The 23310-nt window shown below is 41.3% G+C and overlaps 1 protein-coding gene across 2 annotated transcripts in view; it reads right to left on the minus strand.

Annotated features, from left to right (window-relative positions):
* Positions 1-22107, minus strand: part of SLF2 (SMC5-SMC6 complex localization factor 2) — a 30326-nt gene extending 8219 nt beyond the window's left edge. Inside the window, exons 1-14 of one of the 2 annotated variants that reach the window (XM_071446079.1) lie at positions 21825-22106; positions 15782-15825; positions 15156-15310; positions 13894-13945; positions 12075-13207; positions 9023-9105; positions 7941-8051; positions 7501-7668; positions 5426-5528; positions 3897-3972; positions 2473-2614; positions 1932-2037; positions 1133-1306; positions 476-573 (exon numbers count right to left, since the gene is read on the minus strand). In XM_071446079.1, coding sequence (XP_071302180.1) covers positions 476-573; positions 1133-1306; positions 1932-2037; positions 2473-2614; positions 3897-3972; positions 5426-5528; positions 7501-7668; positions 7941-8051; positions 9023-9105; positions 12075-13207; positions 13894-13945; positions 15156-15310; positions 15782-15825; positions 21825-21934 — 2555 coding nt within the window. In that variant the 5' untranslated portion in view covers positions 21935-22106. Of the gene's footprint in view, positions 1-475; positions 603-1132; positions 1307-1931; positions 2038-2472; positions 2615-3896; positions 3973-5425; positions 5529-7500; positions 7669-7940; positions 8052-9022; positions 9106-12074; positions 13208-13893; positions 13946-15155; positions 15311-15781; positions 15826-21824 lie in introns of those variants that run through there. The other variant, XM_071446080.1, reaches the window with a different exon arrangement.
* Positions 22108-23310: the final 1203 nt, after the last annotated feature.

Raw genomic sequence — 23310 nt, forward strand, 5'->3', positions numbered from 1 at the left:
ACCAGTAAGTCAGCTAGTAAAACAGAAGTATCCTTAATCTCATTGCAGCTCAGCTTCTGCACAAGTAAACAATGCTAGATACTTGTCTCCAAGCCTGAAGGTAATGACCTAACTTATTCTGCTCACTCACTTACATTATAGTTTACTAATTTCAAAGATACAGAACTCAAAATAATGCTTAGAAGCAGACATGAATCATCCAAAGAAGATTTAAATTTTGGTCACTCAGACAAGAATTAGAGTGATGGATGTCAGAACCTGAAGCTAAGCCTTCCTTTGCTACAGTGTACCAAGAACCCACAGCCCAGAAACTACATAGAAGGATTTAACAACCCTTTTTCACAGCAGAGGTGATCAGGAAGCTATACATGCACACCAAGGGTTGCACATATATCTGTAACATATGAGAAAACAAATCCCTTTTGTTTTTTAAGTGTTAATGATCTATGCATTTCTGACACAACAGTGTCATTACCGTCCGCGCGCGATGCAGCTGGGCACCAGCTGAACGAGCCACAGGAGGTTGTGGGGATTGCTGGAGAGCTCACTCACTGACAGGCACAGCTCAGGCATCTTCAAAAGAACAACAAAACATCCTGAAACTGAAGAAGGGCTGTTTGCTTTATTTGCAAAGGAGCACACACCTACTCCCCAGAAACACAGGCGGCATAATTGATAAAAGGAACTGATCTAACAAGAGATGACGTACATAAAAATGTCTGTGCTGCACCAGCAAGTGAGTCTGCTAAATACAGTTTAAAGTAGGGTAGTTGAGATCAGAATGTCTTTAATGACAGCTTACCAGCATAGTGCAATAATTTCTTCATTCTTTCAGACTGCCATTTTAAACATACAGCTATTTTAGCACACATAAGATAAACAAACTTGTAGAAGAGGACAGGCAACTCAATGTCATGCAACAAAAACCCTTTCAGTATACCCACCCACTTCCTAAATCTCACACAAAGACAAAGCTTGGAATTTTTCATATTATTATTTGTACTATTATTGAAAATTCTGTATTACATCTTCAGCCAGTACTTTTCTGATATGTCAAAAAAGAAAAAATAAAGAAAACTTCAAACACAAATTGCAGTTTCACAAATCTAGTACAATAAATTCATGAAGTTACCTTTGTATCCCAGTCTTTTATATTCATCAGAAGCTTGAGAAAAAGGCACTGGAAATCTGTCAGAAAAGGTTTTAACTGTTTCTCCAAGCTTATTTTAAATAGCAATATAAGCAGCAGCCATATTTCTTGGTCAGTATATCCATCGTGAATTACCGACGTACAGAAAACTAGAAACTTTAAAAGAAATACGAAGCATTAAAATATGGAATTATTTTAGCTTATTTTGAAGCATGATGAGAACTTAAGTTTTCCACACTCACAGTAAAATGTACCTCAAATGATGTACTGTTTTGGCAGCACTTGTCTACTAACATGTCCCTCTCTCCCAGTAACACCACCCTTTTATTTTAATACCTGCTGGAGACTCATTTTTTTGAGCAATGGCAATATTGCCCAGACACTACTGGAGCAGGAAAGATCTTTCTTTACTACATAGATAATCCTCCTTTAATTGAGGGAAAGGCCAAAATATTTTCTAAATACTTCAGTAATACTGAAAACTGAAATCAGTGGATAGTTTCTTCTATGTGAGGGAGCCAAGATATTCTATGAAGTGCCAGAGCTGTATAAGGGAAGCAGAAAAACTCTGCAGTTGGGAGTGAAGCCAATGGAAGACAAGAAACTGAAGTTTGCAAAATGCCTGCAATAAATTCTGCTGAATGTGAAGCTGAAGTCTCAGGAGAGCATCTACTCAAACACATGCTCAGGACTGGATTGCAAACCCTATCCTCCCTCCCAAAAATAAACACACATACACAAAAAAGAAACCCAACCCACAAAAACCTTGGAGTTTTCTCACCTTAATCATATTAATTAAATTGTTTTCAAGTAGATTGGGGAACACTGGACTGGCAGTGGCTTCATCTCCTCTTGGCTGTTGACTCGCTGATTCTTGCACCTGACTTCTAATAGAAGAAAGACAATCTGAGCAAAAAATGAACAATTCAAAAGCCCACAAAGGTTTATTGACATCAAACTGAAGGAAAAAAATCCTGCATGTATCAAAATGCCTTCAAATCAAAATACTCCTCAGTTCCAGAGCACCCAACACACATATCTAACTCCACTTGTAGCCAATTACTTTGCCCAGCTATTTAGCCAGTATTCCTACAAATCCTCACGAGGAAGATGCAGGACAAGGACAATGCTCTGGTTTGCTGAATCCTTACCTAGAAGGCATTGTTTGAATTCCAGAGTTATTTATTCTCACTACAAGCTGAGCCAAGAACTTATAGAGTATGGGAAAGGAAATAAAAAAGAAACTTCTGATTCTAGATTCTGAGCAAAAAGCTTGTTTTCACAGGATCTAGGGAAAAAAAAATCAAAAGGAAAACACTTACAAAATATCATGCTCATTGAAGAGGGGTTGAAGATGTTGCAATGGAAAGAGAGATCTGAACCCAACACCCATATTGACAAAAACAGTTGATATATCAGCTATTGTAGGAATCCATGGTTTAAGCTGCTCATCACTGATGGAAGCTACAAATAAAAGACATGGAATGGATTAGTTTAAATTTAGTTCTTAGCATTAGTTCCTTTTAAGGGAAACAAATAAGCTTAGCAGTTTGCATCAATTCTACCAGCTCTCATCTCAGAGGAGTCAGTACATTAAGCAGTAAGCTTATTTTCAGAACAAGGAGGGAGGAAAAAAAGTCTAATACAGTATTTTACACTAGGGACACATCTTGCCTACATAACAGGTCAATTGCTTTCAAATTCCACCCATTTTCTGTCATAGTTCTCTTTCATCACAAACAGCAGAACAAGCAACAAAGCAATATTTTTGTCTAAGAGAACACAAATTACTGCCTGTGTAGGCAAAGGTAAGAAGGTGTTGTTATCAGAGTGGGACTAGAAGAGAAGCTAAGTGAGATTTGAAAACAGGCAAGGTTTCTGGAACAGAAGAGGTTAACAAGGAACTCCCAGCCTTAATTATTTGAATGCTCATTCATTATCTTGAACTGTTCATTCAGAATCAAGCCTAATGCCAGCAAGGCATAAAATAAAGGAGGCTACATTGCCTCTGATACCAGCTCTGATTTCAAACAAGAATTAAAATACAGGATACAATTTGGACAGGCCTGAGTAAATACTTCAAGAGAACCACATTACTTTAACAATGTCAACTGGTAGTCTTAAATGAATGTCACTTTTGATGGATCTGAATGAGGACATGGCGAACATACAAAGGAACTTGTAGTGGAGAAATATTTGAGTACAGACAAAGGAAGAAGACAAAACACAGAAGACAGTAGAAGCACTGTGGGCTGAAGCAGATCCTTCAAAATGTTTCTGTGCAGGTGTATGATTCACTTCATTTTTGTCATTTATCTGGAAAAGAAATCATGAAGTGCTACATACTGGGAATGACAATGTGAAAAACATCTTGCAAAGCTTAAACTACAAATGTCTGCATCATCCAAAGTAAAAGATGGAAAGGAGGGCAAACTTTTGAGCAGACTGAGCTTCTCTTCAGGTTAATTCTATTTGTGAAACACCAGGAGTGAGTTTAAAGGCTCTGTACTGGATGCGCTACTTTGGAGGTATGTGCCAGGACCATACACTGTGATACAGGTTGCACACACTCAGTGAAGGTCAGCCCCATTTCTGCATTACATTAGTAAAACTAGAGCCTAAATTCAAGCCAAAAATCACCCAACAGAACTAGTGCCTTTTACTTCCTCACTAACACTTTTCTAAGCTGATGAGAGGAGAAGTGCTTTCACTCAGGTGGTCAGTTTTCCATCCTTCAAATGCTTACAGTTTTTTAGTGATAACTCCATCAATCTGTCCAAGATCTTGGTGGAAACACAATGGTCAGGATGAATAGACATCATCTGTGAACAGAGAAGCTATGCATCAAAAACCAAGCTGCATGATGGCATCATTTTCTTTGATTAGAAAAAAAACCCCACATCAAACCAGAACAAAAACAAACCAAACTTCCCAGCAGAGTAAAATGAGTAACAGATTAAAAAACAAACAAACAAAAAACCTAACCCCAAAGCCTCTAAAGCAAGATACACCAATGAGAACAGAATACTGTGAACATTGATTATTTCAAGCACTGCAAAGATGATATGAATACTGTAAAATTAATTATTTACAGTATCAGAATGCTGTAACCCCACGTTGGTTTATAAACAAGTTCTGAGGGTTAAGAGAATAGAAAGTATCACATACCCCTTTGGAGCCCATTAGTATCTGTGATCAAATTGAGCTCCCTGAGCAGGAGTGAAGGCAACAAAGTTAACTACACCCTTTTCCAGTCACAGACAAGTTGGACATATGCAACACTAAACCCAAACAGTGAATTCTTAGTTTTTCACATAACTCTTAACTACAAAAACATGACTATGAAGTACAGTTCAGATATACTGGAGCACTTCACTGGCCCAACAAAAACTTCTTTTTCTCCCCCAGGTGCTGGATAGTTTCCTGCTCTGCAAGTGATCTTAATTGGCTCACACTTCTTCCTTATTAGTGGAACACCAGAGCTCACAGAAAGGAGGAAAGCAATTTTTTAACTGGCTGGAGGGAAGGACATGGAAAAGCAAAATGTTTTGCTTTTGGCCAATGTAGAAAGTCAGTCAACAGACTGAAGCTGCAACTTCCCAGGTGGTCCAGATTTCTTTTTTTGTTTCAGGTGCAGTTAGAATATGGCAATTAATAACAGAATTGAGACTGCAGGGAGGCATTTTTGTGACTAACAGCCCTGTGTAAATTCCTGGTGATTCAGAGACTGACACAGATATCTTGAAAGGAGAGAGTCACCACATTTCCTTTGAGAAAGACTCCAGGCTTCTTTCTGAGCCATAAGGTACCTTTTCCAAATGAAAATTATCTGACAATGCTGGTATCACTGGTGATTTAGAAGATTATATATGTAGAAAATGGTACCTCTGCACTTTTGCATACTGCAGCATGTATTGTTTTTCTAAGAGTGAAAGTTCTAAGAGTGAAAGGAAATAAGATTAGCATTTGCTCATGATGTGGCCCACAGCACCTTTCCTCACTTACTGTGTCCTTTTTCAATACAGTAGCATATATGAACATGGACATGCAGCTTTGCATTCACTCAGAGTGTGGAGAAAAGGCTCTCAATTGTTTCACCCCTAGTGGCAATCAAAGTACTTCAGATGGGAAAACAAATCAGAACCCAGGAGAGAAAATAATATCTGATTTAAAAGTTGTTAATGGAACAGATTCACAAAGTTCTTCAACTGGCTTCCAGGAAAAATATTACACATGCACAGAGTTATGATAACTACATGAATTGCACAGACTTACCTGGAACAGCCACTTCAGAATTGCTATGGGACAAGGTGTATCATGGTAAGCAGAACTTAGAATGCCATTAACAACTAAAAAAAGCTGCTGTGTTATACTAGAACTGTAAGAGAAAAATGGGGGCAAGGAAAGAGGATAAAAATTGATTAGTGGTTGCATCATCACTTTCACAAAAACATAAGAACTTCCTCATCCCTCAGATCATCATCAACAGCAAAGAAAGATCTGAATATGCAATACAGGTGTTATTCTTATGCTATTACTTATATAAAATGTCATAGTAATCAAGCCTTGATTTTTAATAGCAATCAACTTTACAAATGTCCTTTAGAACAACTATCTTTCTCTCTATAAAGCCATACTATACAGTCTGGAAACATCTGCATTATTAGGGAATAACAGTTTCAAACAAACATTGATTTACACTACTGTACTGTGAACCACTGTGCCTGACTACACAGACAGCCTGCTATACTCAATGAGACTATTAAATAAGATTTTTAACTGTCCAATGACCTTTACCAACAACTTCAGAATAAGAGAGAAAAAATATTGTTTCCAAAATTTTTAAAATTCCCTTTTAAATAAAGGGTCTGGAGGGCAAACTAATGCAATTAAAATCCCACAGCCTAATCTCACGGTGCAAATTTGTGGGGTGCAAACAGTAGCTGTTGGGATAACAGAATGTGTGCCATTGCTATTACTGAATTACTGGAGCTTTAGTCACCAGGGTGAGTTCAGCTGGTCAGAGCACAGTGCTGGTAACACCAACCTCATGGGTTCAAATCCCATATGGACCACTGCCTTAAGAGTTGGACTTGATGATCCTTGTGGGTCCCTTCCAACTCAGGATATTCTATTATCCTTCTTTAGAAAGTTAGGGATGTCATAAGCAGCTGAACTAAAGATATCCTGTTTCCCCCACACCCTTCTTTAGTCTCCTCTATTCTCTCTGTCTACTAAATCAGGTAACTCTGTCGAGAGATCTGTGTCCTAACTCCCACATATACCCTCTACCTGCCTGACTGGTAAGACCTCCATGTGCCAGCTGGGCAGCCAGTCTGTGCCAGCCCTGCCAACTGGGCTGAATGCATAAGCAATTAAATCATAATTGCCTTCTGCAAGGGATGATCAGTGTAATCCTCATTCCTCTAGTCACTGATTTACAAGATGCTTTTGAAGCTCATACCCTTGTGATCTTCAAAACATTAACAGAAAGGCCTGAAGCCAAAGGAGTGTATCACAACCACCATTTCCTCAAGAGATGAGAAGTCACTCTCCACCTCTTCACACCCACAACCACACATATTCATGTACATAAAAATCCTTGAAGAGTAATTGAACTCTCTCAGTTCCTCCAATGCATGTTTGGAATAAAATACCAAATGAAATACCCAGAAATTTTCAGGATTTTCACTTGTGGCATTAGGCAAGTATTTGTCCAGCTATTTGTAGTGCAACAGCCCCATAAATATAGAGCAGAGATGCCTGTGGGTTACAGAGCAGTTGTTTATGTACACAGAGACACACCAGTGGCTCAGTGACTGAATCTAACAGATGTGAGAGATCCTGACCCTCTGCAATCCTCATCAGAGGGAGCCCCAAGTGCCAGGCCCATCCAGCATGGAAGCACCAAAAGTCTTTCAGCAGACATAATGTAACACTAGAAGGTCACAAACAGGTAACCACAAAGGTCTTTCAGTCTGCACATGGTTAAGCTTGTGTTCATTATAACATTTCACTTCTGCTTTTGTCGCCCACAAACTGGTAAGGTTATCAACAATAGCCCAGTGTGGTAGAAATATGGAAGAGGCCAGAACAGCTGGTTTTCCTCATGTCTCATTTAAGAGGTTTTTCAAGAATTCCAGAGGAGAAAAGAAGGAAGCTTCAAATTACAATTTACTGTTCTGTAAAGCTAACTCAGAAAGGAAAATTCCAGGGAAAGGGAACCAGTCTTGCCTATTTAGTAAGACAGAGCTCATTTGCATGCAAAGATTAAACAGTACATTAAAACTACTAAAAATAACAAGAAAATTGTACAAGTAAACACAGCAAAGTGAAGAGCATATTCTTACTTCACAAGCAGATATTCTATACGATTTTGAGGGACAAAGTGAAAATTCCTCAAGTCAAGGTTATGTTGAGTGAAGATTTTCCCAGCAGCTGATAAATCAAATAAATCTTCTCCAGGGTGTTTGTCAGGTATGACATAAGTTGCTACTGAAAATCTCTTCATAAAGGCCCTGTAAAATTCAAAATTGCTTTTATCAACTCAAACACTGAGAAGCTATTTCCCGCTTGAGAAAGTTATTTGCAGATTATGAACACATCAGTCTTATGTGAAAGCTGAATTGTTAAAATACAGTTGCACCCAAGGAAATCCACCCAACCCCAAAAGATTTTAAAATGGTTCTCATTAAACATATTAACAATTGTTGGAAACAGAGAGAGGTTAGGGACAAAAAGGCTAGAAAAGCAGAGATCAATATTTCATTGGTTTTGGAGTTGCAAGTACCTGTGTTCTTCTGGGAGATCATCTCCATTGGCATTGTCCTCTTTTTCTCCATCTGAAGCATTGTCCTCTCTTTCTATGTCTTCCTGTAACCGTTTCACTATTTCCTCTAACCTGAAATAACAGCAGCAGCAGAGCATACCATCACCATTTGATATTTACAGCACAATCAACAAAACCCAAGCTCCGAATGTGAACCCTGGAATCAGTAGCCATTTACACACAGCAAAACCATGTGAGGCATTGCATCTGTGTAAAACCCAAGCATCTTGCTATTCCAAGACACAAAGTATTTTTTCCCAAAACCTAATGAATTTCCAACAGCACAATCAATCACTGGCCTCTCAGACACAAATACTCAACCAACCTCTGATAAAGTCTTTGTAATTACACAAAACTTTCGATCTTGTGGCTGAATGTTTACTTTTTTCTAAGCACCAAACAAGTATTTTATTTGTTAAACACTATTAGTTACAGGAGTATCTGCTATTCCATTGGCAGTAAGCCCATAGTTACCAGGGTCAAATTCTTTAATCAAAACAGTTAATCACATAAGCAGTTAAACACATATACTCATCACCACCACTTGCCATTAACACAAACCACATTTCCCTTCCTACCCAAAAGATCTCTTGTAAGAATACTCATTAGTTCTGTTCACTGACCTGTGTAACTACTCAAGACATCCATAGCCTGCAAAATTTGGCAACCAATACTGAGCTGCAAATGCCTTTAAAAAAACTACTACAGTCAGTCTACATAAATATTTCTATTTCATGCCTGACCAGCAGCTGCTAGCTGGCTCACTGACCTAAAACGAAGGCATCAGTAAATTTAGCCTGGCTCTTCAGGGATAAACAGATGTAGCACAAATCATTCCTTGTTGCTTGGAGGGAGCCTGTCATTCAGCTTTTACCATTTAAACAACACTTGTAGGTTCCTGTCATTCAGTTGTATGTTGGTGGCATCAGCAGGCAAAGCTTAGCCTGCTGCTAATCAAACTCCATCAGTTCTGGGGAGACAAGGCAAATCCAAGCTTCTACAACACCATCCCACATTTTTCAAACCAGCTTTAAGAAACAAACCTTCTATCTCCTTCATCCTCCTCGAAGAGATGATCTAAGCTGTTCACATAGGACACCTTGCTTATAACAGGAGTCTTAGAAAGCTGTAAATAAAATAGCAAGACATTTAAAAAATACCATGAGCCATGAATTCATTATTAAACAATAATCAAAATAGAAACCTCTTCTAATTTTAATGATATTTTACATGCAGATATAAACCTAAAGGAGACCCTGCAAAACAGGATGATTATCAGTTTAAGTTTCTCAGTCCCTTGACAATTTTACACGAGCATTACCATCAGAAGCCTTTTACCTCACAACTCTACTATTATTATCATCCACTGAGACCCTGGGAACCCCCATTCTTGTGCATGAGACAAGAACCTCCAAAAATTACTTAGTTCTTTTATTTTCAGAGTCCCTAGAGGGCAAAATTCCAGTGTTTGCTAAATGATCTCTAAATAAATCAAACAAAAGAAAACTTCCAATCAAAATCCCAATATAAAACCAAATTAAGGCACTAATAAACAGAACACACAGAAGTTTTAATAAATGTTGCTAGTGGCTTGTTTTTCAGTAGCCAGTCTTTCATTCAGCTTATAGCAGACAACAGATTTGAAAACTTTTATGGCCATGATTCCATTCTTTGGACGAGCACAGCTCTTTTGACGCCACCCTGGTATTCAGTCATCTCTTAAATGTAACAAGCAGCATGTCTTTGTGTGGGATATCTGCAAGACTTCTTAGCTTATTTTATATTTGGTCAATATCTGCCAAGTAAACTGTTGAACAAACAGGGAATCAAACCTTTATTCCAATGTACACATACATCCTTTCTTACAAGAGAAGAATGTGGATATAACAAAAATCATGGTCATGGAAATGTTAGGACTGCTCTAAACTGTTCTGTCTTACTTGGCCATTAATTTTATCAGGAACAGGCCAGCCAAATGTTGTGGTCACACACATGTCCCACAAGCATTTGCTGCATGTGTTTATCAGGCTTAACCATTAATCAGGTAGTCATGTTGGCTGAGATTGTGAAATACATATGAAACCACACAAGTCTGATCTCTAACACTCTTGATTACAGAATCATAAAAACAGATTAAATAATTATGGCTGCTCAACATCTGCCCATGGAGACAGTAACTCAGTCAACAAATAAACCCTATCAGAGATTGAAAAGCATGAGGAGAGGGGAAGGCAGAAGAGAGAATTTATACAGGTATTCTGCTGTTTGTTTTCCACTCTAGAAACCAGTGACGGGCTGACCCCAGCCAGCAGCTAAGCACCACAATACAGCTTGGCCATTTCCCCAGCCAGTGGTGCAGGGCAGTGGAAAGAAAAGCAAGAAAAGCAAAGACAAGAGAATTAATGGGTTAACAACAGATTAGTAAGGGAAAGGGCATAAGCAAGAAAAGAAAAAGCTATTCAAAGGCAGTCACTCAGCACCTCTGACAACAGAGGGATGCCCAGCTACACTCTGAGCAGTGGCTACATGCCAGACCAAATCCCCCCGTTGGTTTTTTGATTGCTGAGCATGACATTATGTGGCATGGAATACATCCCTTTGGTCATCCAGAGTCTGTTTTCCAGGCTCTGTTCCCTCCCAGCTTTTTGTCTGCTCTATGGGGGCAGCATGGGAAGAGGACAAAGCCTTGATGCTGTGCAAGTAGAGCTCCACAACAGGTAGAAGACTGATCTGTTATCAACCCTGGTTTTGCCTGAAACACACAGCACCATACAGCTGTTATAAAGAACATTAATTCCAACCCAGCCAGGCTCAGTACAAAATATCTTTGTTTAAATACAGCCATTCCCAACCTGTACCAACTGTCAGGAATGCCACACTAAGACCCACTGCAGGACCTTCCCTATTAAAACATCATTTTACAATAAAACTTCAAAATCAGTACCTATTTGACAAGCTCTTATTGAACAAATGAGCTAATTTTAAAAACACCAATACATCACCATAATATCCTGTACACAGGGATTTAAAGACATCATCTATCCCCTGTGATCAGAATTCATTCAGCTTTTTGAAATCCTAAAATACTTCCAACTTCCATGAAATACAACCTCAAAGAAAACACCACACTTACTCACACTCAGATCTCTGACAATCACAGACTGTGGCAAGGATATATGACTGGAGTCTAGCACACAGATCTCTAAATGTCTGTATCAATTTCGTCCAGTTAACTTCAGCTCATCAAAATCTTACCTGACTAGGAAAACAAAACCATTAGACTGCATGCATTTTCTAAACGTAGCCTCCTAACTTTGGGGGGGAAAGAGCAAAAACAGAACTCCTAAAAACAAGCAGAAGGGATAGAGCTAAATCAATCTGGCTGCAGAAACCATCTTTCAGGCATTCCCAGGACAAGCACAGTAACAAGCACATCCCTGCTCCAACTACACTGTAACTGCACAGCAGCACAGGACCCTTAAGCCAAGTAAGCAGCTTTGCAGGCAAATAATTCTGAATTATCATGCATTATGAATAAGGGAGAAAATCATATAAAAACAGAACATAGAGCTGATTATCTGCTATCTCATTATACTCTGCTATAGCTTTAATGGCATAATGAGAATCAGCAAGAGGTGGCTGAGTGTTGGTACATTTTTGACTAAAATTAATGTAAAGTAACTATTAACAAACAACCAGTCACACACATCCTGACTGAACAGGTACTAGAAGACTACTGGACATCTTAGCTGCTCAAGTAGCTTGTTATTTGTTTATAAAACTGAGCTAAATAGTAGAAATTAGTTCTGTGGCACACCTAAACAAGCTGCTGTCTGTATGTGCCAGATGAACAGGTGAGGTTGGAGCAATTTTATTTTTGAGTATGAGATGTCTCCATTCACCTGGGCCTCTGTCTGTGTTTTGGTGGTATATCCCTACTATATAAAATTTCATTCTCCTAAAATTTGAAATATGGGGTAATAACTTAGCACCCACTGGGCCCTGCACGGTGCTAAAATCTCTATTTTTCTTGCACATAACATCTATAAAAGAATACTCGAAAGAATGTGTTTTTCTGGTTTTTAGCCAACTTACATGAAGCTTCAGTAATGGAGTTAGAGTGTCCTGAGAAACACTGTCAAAGGAGTCCTCCAGGGTTCTTGCCTGTGGTTTGAGACTTGAATTAAGCATTTTGTGCAGTGGCATTAACGCTTCTTCTTCTTCTTCATCATCATCTAGAATGCATTCCAAAACATCATCTTCACTCTCAGAGCTGCTTTGCCATTTTCTGCTCAGCTTGGACTTGTGTGTAAGGTTCCTTTTATCTTCCACTTCTCCTGAGGGTTGTGAAGACTCATGGCTGCTGTCCACAAAAGACTCTTCCAAAGGCAATGAAGGGGGAACACTTTTGCCAGTCTCTGGGGACAGTCCAAGTTTGGCAGAGATTTCCATTCTACAGCAATCAGGAGTATTTTCAGAAATCTCAGGGACTGTATTTGAAAAACTGTTGCTGGGTTGAATACTGTGTCCTTTATTCCATTCATGTCTTTCTGGTCTTTTATCTTGTTCTTTCCTAACATCCAATACCTGAGGTAAGCCAGCAACCTGGAGAGGGGATTTCATGATTTTTGTTTGTGGGAAGTGGTGGGGAGAAGGCAACACAGTACTTTTTTCCTGAGAAAAGGGAAGTGACTTTTCCAAGAAAAAGCACGAGTTAGCCAGCTGCAATTGATTCTCTTTGGTATCCACAACAGAAATGCGGTTATTTTTAGCACTGGGTGCAGAATAAGAAGATGATAAACCTACAGTGGAGTAATTACTTTTCTCCTTTTCATTGCTTGAATTGAGGAATTCCTCTGAAAGAGCCAAATCATGTCCAGACAGGGTAGCAGGCTCCTTGAGCTGCAGAACATCATCATGAGGAGACTTTAAAAAGATATTTTTTACAAAACCACACCTCCAATTTTTGCATTTTGGTGATCTACTAAAAGCAGGGTCGTCCACTTCAGATTCATCTGAACCATCTACATCCACACTCATGGCAGAGTGTTTTCTCTTCCCAGGAGAGTCTCTTGGTTTGGATAGCCCAAAGGATGCCTTAAAGAAGTGAGAAGGAACAGCTGGGCTCTTTGGTGCCCCAGAGGCCATCTCAGATGATGTTCTAAATGCCTGTGGAGAAGATGGCTCATGTTCTAAAATCTGAGTTAGCCTTGCTTGAGATGGGTCATCTATGAAGTGTTGGAGAAAAAAGATAAAACATCATTATCATGTTTAAAAAAATCAAAATAGTAACAGTAATTGTCTTAAAAAACAAACATGTAACAGCTCTCCATTTTAAAAACTGACTTCTGTTTTTAAGTCAACTAGGACTAGAGCAGTAAAGAGTCTAATGAGTTTCCACCCCCATTTTTTTTATCTTTTTAAAGTTTATCTTCCTACTGACCTACCTCAAGCTTTTTAGATTTCATTCTACCACCCATTGAACAAAATTATGTGCTTAAAAAGGTCAAAAAACAAACAAAAAAAACCAAACAGCTTAAATTTAGTGGCTGGGTCAACAAGAATATCTTTTCTGGATTAAGCTAAAAGGCACAATTTATTAACCACCACAGAAAATGTGGATTATCCAAAACACAAGAGAAACCATAAAAAAATCTGGGATCAAGGTTTTAAGACAATGAAATATCATAAATTCTAATTAAGTTACAATCAATGTGTTTTACACTAAAATCCTAAATTACTTTTAAAACTCTCCAAACTAGCCATATATTAGAAATAATATTGGCTATTCAGTAGCAATTATTGTTTTAGTAAAAGAAAATAGAAAACAATTTCAAGGAAAAAAAGCCATTAAAAATAGACATGAAGTGATTAATTCAATTAATTAATTCTATATTAACAGCAATGCACATACCTGAGGCAATCTCCCTTGAACCAAAAGGCATTTTTTTTCTTACAGGACATCCCTAAAAATAAAGATAGAGGGAGATAAAAAAATTACTTGTATACTTTTAAAAACCAACGTTGAACCTAGCAAAGACTTAGTTCCACACACCCCCAGAAATATGTTAATGGACCTATTTTCAAGACAAATTTAAAACACAGATGCAAAGATCACTCCAGAACCCAAATTATATATTTTTTCCTTCAGATTAAGGACCTGTAAATTGACCTGTAATGAAAAACTACATTTGTAATAGGACCACTCCCATCTCTATCTAAATACTGTGGCTTAAATGTATAAATCTGAACTGCTCTAAACTGCAACTTCTAAATAGCAGAAATTTGTCAGTCTGCTCCCTAAGCTACATTGAAAGAACACACAAGATAAGGCATTTAAGATAAAGGCATCTTTTTCTACAAAATACAATTTCAAATTACAATTTCTATTGCATTTCCATGCTTGCATCTAGCCCAGAATATTTCCCCTGCTTTTAAAACAGGATTTTTCATTGATTGTAAAATTATTAAGAACCAGCTTACCCAAGCATGACCTAAAACTTAAAAAGGAATAGGAAAAGAACATAAACTGGTGTTACATTTGAAAGAGGCAGCACCAAGAATCTGATCTTGCCGTGTAAAATTTTAAAAATCTAAAAATTTAAAAACTCATATGCACAATGGGTCAGTGATTTCCACCTTTAATAACTCCTTTAAAAACATCTGATACAAAACATTTATCCCTTATAATGCTTTTACAGGATATGGCTTAGATTGTTTCAATTTCTATTTCTCCCATTCCCTTTCTCTGCAGAGAGCTTCCAGTGACAACCTAAATGCAGGAGAGCAGGGCAGTGGGGAAATCTGGCTTGAGCGCAGCAATGTGGTGCTCACAGTGCCATTTTTCCAGCCCAGGCTTTTCAATATATATCAGCTTCTGCAGGTGAAACCCATTTGTCAGAGTCTGTGAGATCCATAGAGTCATTCTTCTCTTCCCAACTATTTCCATAAGACAATGGTGCTCTCCTTTCACCCAGGCACTTCTCATTTCTTCCCTGCTCTGGCTAGGCAGTCTTTTCCTTTTTGGTCAAGGAATGCCCCTGAGACCCTGCAGCAACAAGGAGTTTCTGAATCACAACTTTTGCCTACAACAAACCCAGGGCCCTGCACACTCTGCCATTCTCTGACATGCTCGCACTGTCCCTTTTCCTCAATTCTTTTCCAAAAGACACCTACCACAGGACTCATTTGGTGTTTGGTCTGGCATCTTTTTCTTCTGACCTTCTTTGGAGAAGATGAACTCCTTTCAAAACCTTCAGTGCATAAGACAGACAGTCCCATTCCTTCATCTTTTACATTTCCTTTGTCTGGTGAGGACAGCACAGTTCTGTCTTTATGGACATGGTGTAGGAGAAAAAGAGACCAATTACTCACAAAAACTATATTGGGAAAAAAAAACTAACCAAAAACAAAACAACAAACCCTATTAGAGTGTATTACTTGATATTTTCTCTCTCTCACATATAATCCCAAATTAACTAACTTAATCATCCAGTTTTGCTACTGCCATGCAAAGAATCACATGACCTATGATGCAACTTCACTTGTTATAAACAATCTGCCATAAGCATGAGACAGAACTTGAAATAATAATTACATCACTATTTGAAGAAATTAATTAAAACAGGAAATTGATATTTTCAATTACATTATTTGAAAAATTTAAATGTGGTCATTTTGACACATTTGGTAAGCTATACTCATTATGTTGTTACTGCAGAATGAAATTGGATTATCATTCTGCATGCTTACATAATTAAAATTCATATAAATATCTTCCACTCAGAAAAAAACATATTTACCTGGACTTAAAACTGGCTTGAAGAATTCTGTAATCAACTGGTTTCTGAAGAGAAAACATAATTTTATCTTTATAAAAGAACAATAAATAAATGCCCATTCAGTGAATGTTACATAATTAAAATACTACAAATTACTTCTACAGATTTTCTTTAGTACCAGCAGCTCTTATTTCTGATAAATCAGAAAAAGCATCATCATTGTCTCCACCTTCTAGCCTTTGTTCTGCTTGGCTAATGAAGTTAAACATGTCAGTTTCCTCACTCCAACTGTTTTCTTTATAATCCTGGTAAATCTTAACCACCTTTCCACCTTAAACTAAAGCTGTCCTGAATGGGACTGACCTCATCTGCACCCACGATTCCAGGTGAGACCTCACCAGCACATTGTGATGACATGATGCCATTTAACAACCTCCCCATGTCCACCATTACTCTGAGCTGCTAACCCAAGCTAGCATCTATCTCACCCAGCTTCCAACAGAGAGCAGCCTACTGCCACCTACCAGGTAATTACTAGCTTGAAATCAGAGGTTTTTTCTCTGGCAAAAACAAGTGGGACATGAGAACACCAGGGCATTCTTCACTGAAGAACATCACTTCTAAAAACGGGCAGGTTGGCTGAACAAGGTGCACTTTGAGCAACAAAACGCATCAGAATCTCTGAATTTGGTATCTTCATCTTCCTCCACACAGCTTGCTAATGACTTTAAGGCTATACTGAGTGCCTGCTTTGGAAGTGTCTGGAAGTTCAAGCAAAGTATTGATGTGAGCACAATTGTTCACATTGTTGCAAGAACAGCAGAGGTGGTTTCCAAGTTTCGTTGTCTTTCTGTGCCTTCCAAGGCAAAGTTACATTGTTGTTGCCTGAGTAACAGCGATAACAAAGGCAAAACCTACTTACTCCAGAAACTAAATTAACATATACAAGTATCCATACATGACTGTGTCCCCAAAGATTCAGTAACCATATTCGAAGTTTAGGCCAGAAGAACCCACTGTGGTTATTTTTATCAGGACTGTGTGCAGAATATGAAGATGACAAACTTCAAAAAATGAAATTAATTTGGATCTCATTTTGAATCTGTAAGATTGTAACCATCAATTTTTCATTTTCTGACACAGCATTTGCATTGTTAGCACCTACAGAAATACAAAAAGCTGTTTATAATGCACTGATACTTCTTAAATCAGGATACTGGCAAGCACTGATATTTGAAGATACTGTAACTCGGTGAAAAGTAACCTGTAATCAGAATCTGTGGGTGCACAAAACTGGGTTTGGCTTACCAAAGACAGCAGAGAAACTACTTGTCAAAGACTGGCTGCCTCCAGCTTATCTCAACTCAGTCTGACATAGGACAAAATATGTGTGTTCTTCCCACATATTACAGCAACAGTGTTAAATTGTGGACACCAGGCTCTCAACTCCATTAGACAAGTTTAATGGCATAAATCAGTTACCTAGTGGTAGCTTAAGCTGGTGCCTCAAAAAAGGGACCACAAACAGAAATCCCTGGGCAATCTAAACTACCCACCAGTCCAAACCAATAGTGATTTTACGGTCTGGCATCTTGTCAGTCATCATTGGTTCACTGTTTTGCTACCCAGTGGTGCTCTGTGGTCATATTCACACCCTCCTAGGCTGTTTCAGGGGGAATTTCAGTTGGTTCTGTGGTCCATGTTGTAAATATGGTTGTTACTGTTCATGTACCACTATTTATGGGCTGTCCACTCCAGCTATTAATTTTAAAGTAATATTTAAGCCATTAACATTGTCTAGTCTAACAACTGTTAATGTTCAGGTTGTTAGCCCCAGGTTTTGCTATAGTCCATCTTTGACTCACTCAGCAGAGCTTGTAGTTCAAGTAGAGTTCAACCTGCAGCCTAACAACTCTTGTTATTTCTATCACTCAGCTACTTTCAAATACGAGAAAAATTTCAGCACACAAGATTCCTGTATTTCAGTTCAGCAGAAGAACCAAAGACTTAAATGCAGGTTTATTCACTGTTACTGCTGCTGACTGATTTGTTTTCCTGCCCTAGACCTCCCTGCACTCCACACTGGCCTCACCTGCTTGCAGCAAAGCCCTCTCCACCTTGCATTCCTCAGGACACACCCGGTGCTTGCTTGGGCTGCTCTCAAGCCGCAAAATCATCCGGTGCCCAGAGCTTTCCACACTGCCTATCCTCCAAACCCTTCCTCTTCTCCTAACTGAGCTACTGTACGCTTCTTTCTTCCCCATTAAAGCCCCAGCTGCACACGAAGCACTGCTGGCAGGCCACATCTCATCTTCAGTCACCACCAAACGCCTCTCTGCACCTAAACCTTGCAGGCAAATGGCGAGGGACAGAAATGTTAAAAGGTCACTGACTCAAACATGCAATACTGCTGAGGCCCAGGTTTGCACCCCTCCATGGAAGGGAGGAAGGAGAGGGTTTTTGTGTGTGGTGTTGAAACCTCTGATGTGCCCAAGACAGAAGAGGGTGTACGCCCACATCCGGAGCACGACCACGACAAAACAAGCTGAGGCTTGAGCCAGACAAGGGACAAGGACGATAAGGCACAGACCCTGTGGGGGTGGGAAAATGCTTTTTATCACACCAATGTCCTCCATTACACAACTGGCTCAGGTGCAAAACAGCACCCCCCCACCCAGGGGGAGGTATTGGCATATTCACACTTAGGCTGAAGGTATCTATCCCTTCTGATAAGGCATAATGTGAGAAAACATTATGTGAGAAACACTGGTCAAAGATGTGGTCATAAACCATCAAAGCCCCCCGAAGTGCCCCCAGACTCATTTCTGGGGCCTTGCAACAGAGAGTGTTAAATTCACCCTCTCCAAGGGAGGTACCTGGGCATTCCCACCTGAACACCCTTTAACCCACTGAACTCTGCATTTTGGGGCCTTCCCACATCCAGACTGATCAAGACTGCAAGTTCCACTTTGCCCAGCAGACATTGGAATTGCAACAATCAAATCTCATCACTGGGTCCATGGTGCTGATACCTCTGCAATCTACTCCTATCCTTGCTTTTTCTCTCTTTTCCTTAGATATTTCCTTAAGTGGTTTCTTTATATTTTTATATTGTCATATTACTAGAGATAACAACCAAAATGGCTACATACCTCATTTCCATTGCAACCAAATTATCATAAAATAAACCCTATGTGGGCATATATATAAACACCAGGTATTCAGTGTTCTTTCCCTCTAATCTGCCCCAAGGGACCGATTAATAAGAACCTCAGTTACTCTGGCCTTTGGGGGCAGCTTGTAACAAAACCAAAACCCAAGGCCTTCTGCCATCTCTGTCCTTGTTTCCACAGCCACTGATTCCAAATGACTGCTTCTGTCCTTCCCATAGTGTTCTTTTTGCTGTCTTTTATTATAAATCCAAGAGCTTTGTAACAGAATTTCTGTTTATCCCATAATTATGCAAAACAACAGGGAGTGAAGGCACTTCCCTTCTCCCTCAAGTTTTATTTGAATGAAGACATGGCGAGTGATTTGTCTTAGGCAGCTTGTTTGGAAGTGCTAATCCACCAATATTTTCTCCTCTGAGTTTGTAACTCTGCTTTTTGAAGTGCAAGGAACTGTCCAGCCAAAGTTCTGCATGGCGTCTCAGACAAGGAAGTGTACTAGAAACTTCAGACAAAAGCAAAGGGTGGAGAAAAGAAAAAAAGAAAGAATTCAATGCAGTACAAGGAAGAACGTGAAAAAGAATTGGGCCATACAACTTGCCTTTTACATACATGTGAAAGTACAAGGAGAAATGTGATTTTCTATGTGAATGGGGCCATAACTGTTCACAAACAGTTCACAGGAGAATCTCCACCCTTTAGTTGAAGGCTACTGTGTTTCACTCTTTTGCTAACATGAAAATCACAGTTGTTTATCTTCCTGAACCACTATACAGCACTGGTTAACACTTTTCAGCAATATATATAAATTCAGCAAGACCTTTTATCCCAAATAAAAATTATCACATCATATTTTGTGAAATCTCAGCTTGACTAGGACACCAAGGAGACCACTAAAAATCCAAAAGAAAATGCAAAACCCATAAATACATTATCTGACCCAACAACAGAAAAAAGCTGCATGACCAGGAGATGAACCTAACAGACCTTCCAGGCCTTTCAAAACTAAGGACACAGCCTGCATGGAAGAGGGAAGGAGGAAATACTTTCATTTGTCCTAAAAAACAACCCCCTAAGCATTTTGTAAAAGCTGTTACTGTTTACAGCCATATTCATGGTTATCTCTGGCTGGATTAAAACAACCCTTTTAAAAAGTTGTATTGGAAACACTAGCAATAGCTCCGAGATAGCACATTCTCATAACATAGGAATAAACTACAAAAAGCTACTACATCTTTGATAACATAGAGCATCTTGAAAAGCTCTGTAAAAAGAGCAAAAACAAACAAACACCCAAAACCAAAGAAAAACACAACAAAACCAACCAAAACAGAAACTCACGTAGAAAAATTCGGTCTTTCAGACAACTTCAACAAAACCGAAATTGCAGTTTCAATTCACTTTTTTATGCAAAAAGTAAGATTGAAACAATGAATGTTTGTGGCATCATATGTTTTAAAATGTTTATAAGAGTTTGGTTGTAAAGTTAGTTATCCCTTTTATAAGTTAAAGATATGGTTTGGTTCTCGGCTCCCCCTCACCATGGTTTCTCCCTGTTTACCCCTTGTTTTCCTGCCAATGGCTTGTCCCTCGATGTGACCCCTTGATCCTTCCCTTTGTGCCCTTATAAGTTTATCTCCTCCCTCCTGGTGCTGCCCACTTCCTCTGTATCATTTATTACCACCCCCCCCCCCCTTTATTTTTCACGAGAATTTTCCGTGTCAATCATCCCTTACTCGATGTATGATTTGCCTCCAGAGCCCCTTCCCTCCCCTATGTGATGCTCACTGGTCCAGTTGTGTCTCGCGTTCCTCCCCTGAGCTTCGTTTATTGCTCACCTCGTGTCTCCTGCTATCACGCCCACTCCCTTTATCAGTGCCTCCCCAAGCCCTTCCCCTCTGACACCCGTCCCTGGTCCAGCCTGGGAAGTAAATCTCCTTGGCATCCATACGAGCGTCCAGTCTCTCCTTCCTTTATCTCGGGACTTCGTAGCTACGCTCTCGCCTGCGCCACCCACGCCGCAGACGGCACCACTATCCGAGGGTTTTCGAGGAGAACCCAGGAGTGGCCGGGTTGTGGCCCCCTCCGGCCACACACCGGGAGCGGCTAGCCGGCATTTGTCCGGCTCCCGTGGCCGCTGGGCAGGCTACAAACGTTTACCTTGTCCCTTTCATTTAAATGACAGTGCCATCAAAACAGAGGATCTGAACAAAGTAAGGTGCTACTAACAGCATAAGAAAATTATGACTTGTCTCCTTCTGCAAGAAACAGCACAGCAGCCTCTGAAAAACCTCAAATCTTTGGCAGAATTTGAATTGCTAGTTAGCAGACAAGTTTGTCGAGTCTAAAAACACACTATTTAAGGCTGTCACTGACAGCCCGTGTTTTCCCGGGGCCGTGTCCCCCAGCACCGTTAGGAGCAGGTCCCGGCCGGAGCAGGTTCGGGAGCTGAACCGACAGCCCAAGTTCTCGGTTAGACCGAACCGCTGGAGCCGCCGGGCTGCGCAGGTGGGCTGGGTAACGCCCGGGCAGGGCTGGGAGGGCACAGGGGGGACGGCCCCGGCATCCTGAAGGATGCGCTGGGAATGCCAGCCTGAACTCTGCTGGACACTCCCTTCAGACTCCGGGACGCTGCCAGACCCCCTGGCCAACGAATAGCGGCACCACGAGCCGGTTCCGATGGGGAGGCACCGGCCGGGCCCCTCGGTGGCTGCAACACCGGGGCAGGCTCCCGGCGATGCTCCCGGGGAGCTCCCGGTCATCCCCACCGAGCCGACCCCCGCCACCCACCCTGGGCAGCGCAGCGCACACCGGCAGCCGGGGCGCCCCACTAGGCGGGCTCGGTGCCCTGCCACGACCACGACCGCGACCGCTCCTCTCCCGCGCCCCGCCCGTACCTGCAGTCCTGGGCCGCCTCTCTGCCCGCGGCCGCCGGCGTAACATGGCGGCGGGACATGGCGAAGGGCGGGCCCGGAGACGGCAGCCCCTCGCCGAGCGGTCGGGTCATGGCACGGGCGGCACGGCGGGGCCCGAGCGGAGGAGGGGAGCGGCCGCCGCCAGCAGCATCGCCAGGAGCGCGGCTCGAACGCCCCACACGGCCGGAACGCCCAGCGCGGCCGCAGGTCACGGGCGGTAGCTAACGGGCTCCGCTCTTCCTTTTTCAATGGGCTCAGACTCTGATTGGCTGAGCGCCTGCAGCAGCTGCATCTCCCATTGGCTTCTTTCCGGTGGGGGGCGGGACGTGGAGCCGGATCGTGGCTGTGATTGGCTGCTGCGGAGCGCAGGGCGGGAGCGCCGTTCCGCGTCCGAGGGAGGAAGGGTTGTTTGGCGCCTTGATCTCGTGCCGGTCCCCCGCCCGCGCTGCCGTTCTCTGATTGGTGCGCTCAGGACGGGCCCCGCCCCCGCCGCTCCCGGGGCGCTCCCGGTGTTCCCCCGGTGTCCCGGGCGGGGACGCGACATTCCGGGCGGGGACACTCCGCGCGTTTCGGCCACGAGCGGAAGCGTCCTGCGAGCAAAGCGCCCCGGATCGCCACCGAGCTGCAGCCCGTGCGGCTTGCACTGAGGCTGGAAGGAGATCCAGGCTGCTCATCCACTTCCAGAGCTGCGAGACAAGGTGGGGAGGCTAAAAAGTTGGAATGGAAGTAACTTCTTCAAAAAATCACCACTAAACCCTGTGCCTGCCCGTCCTCAGACTGATATGCAAGATTCACTCTGCGCCTGGACTTCCCCCGAAAAAGGCATCCTGAGTGGAATCCCGTGTCCTGCACCACCACCTGGCAAATATTTTGGACAAAATTTTGGACTAGGCAACTGAAGAAGCAGACTTGCCAGCTTAGAGAATGCCAGTACTGCTATCTGTAATATTCTGTGTAAATTCACATATTTAGTCTGTAAAAACTAGCAGTATCAAAAAGTTGCTTTAGCAGTTCAAAGCAGGCATTGCACAGATAGGAAATATTCTTTATACATATGTGCTGGGGGTTTTGTTGGAGGTTTTGTTTAGCACTTTGCCCAAGAGTGGAAAAACACCAACAAAGCCACTGTTTTCTTGGTGTTTTTCTTGGATTCAGAAACACAGGAGACAGCTGACTCAAATGTAAAGGAGTGACCCACCCCACATCTCTTCTCACACTCTACCTTAGGCTGGCCTACAGAGAGGCTGCAAAGCAGAAGTAACAGTAACACAGAAAGGGAAGCACAGGACAAAATAAGAAAATGTTTTTTGAACACCCAAATATCTGAGTCTGCCCTGTGCTATGCACCCCACCCCCTTTCATCATGCCCATCCTTCAGTTTCTGTTTTTCAAAAGCTTTGAGCCTTGTAATTTCTGATCTCTTAAACCCAGCCCCAAAAGCATAAAACACTGGCTGCCATCACAACAT

The sequence above is a fragment of the Agelaius tricolor genome, unplaced genomic scaffold (genome assembly GCF_023055355.1).
Source record: "Agelaius tricolor isolate 1412-34295 unplaced genomic scaffold, bAgeTri1.0.p SCAF_22, whole genome shotgun sequence".
NCBI lineage: Eukaryota > Metazoa > Chordata > Aves > Passeriformes > Icteridae > Agelaius > Agelaius tricolor.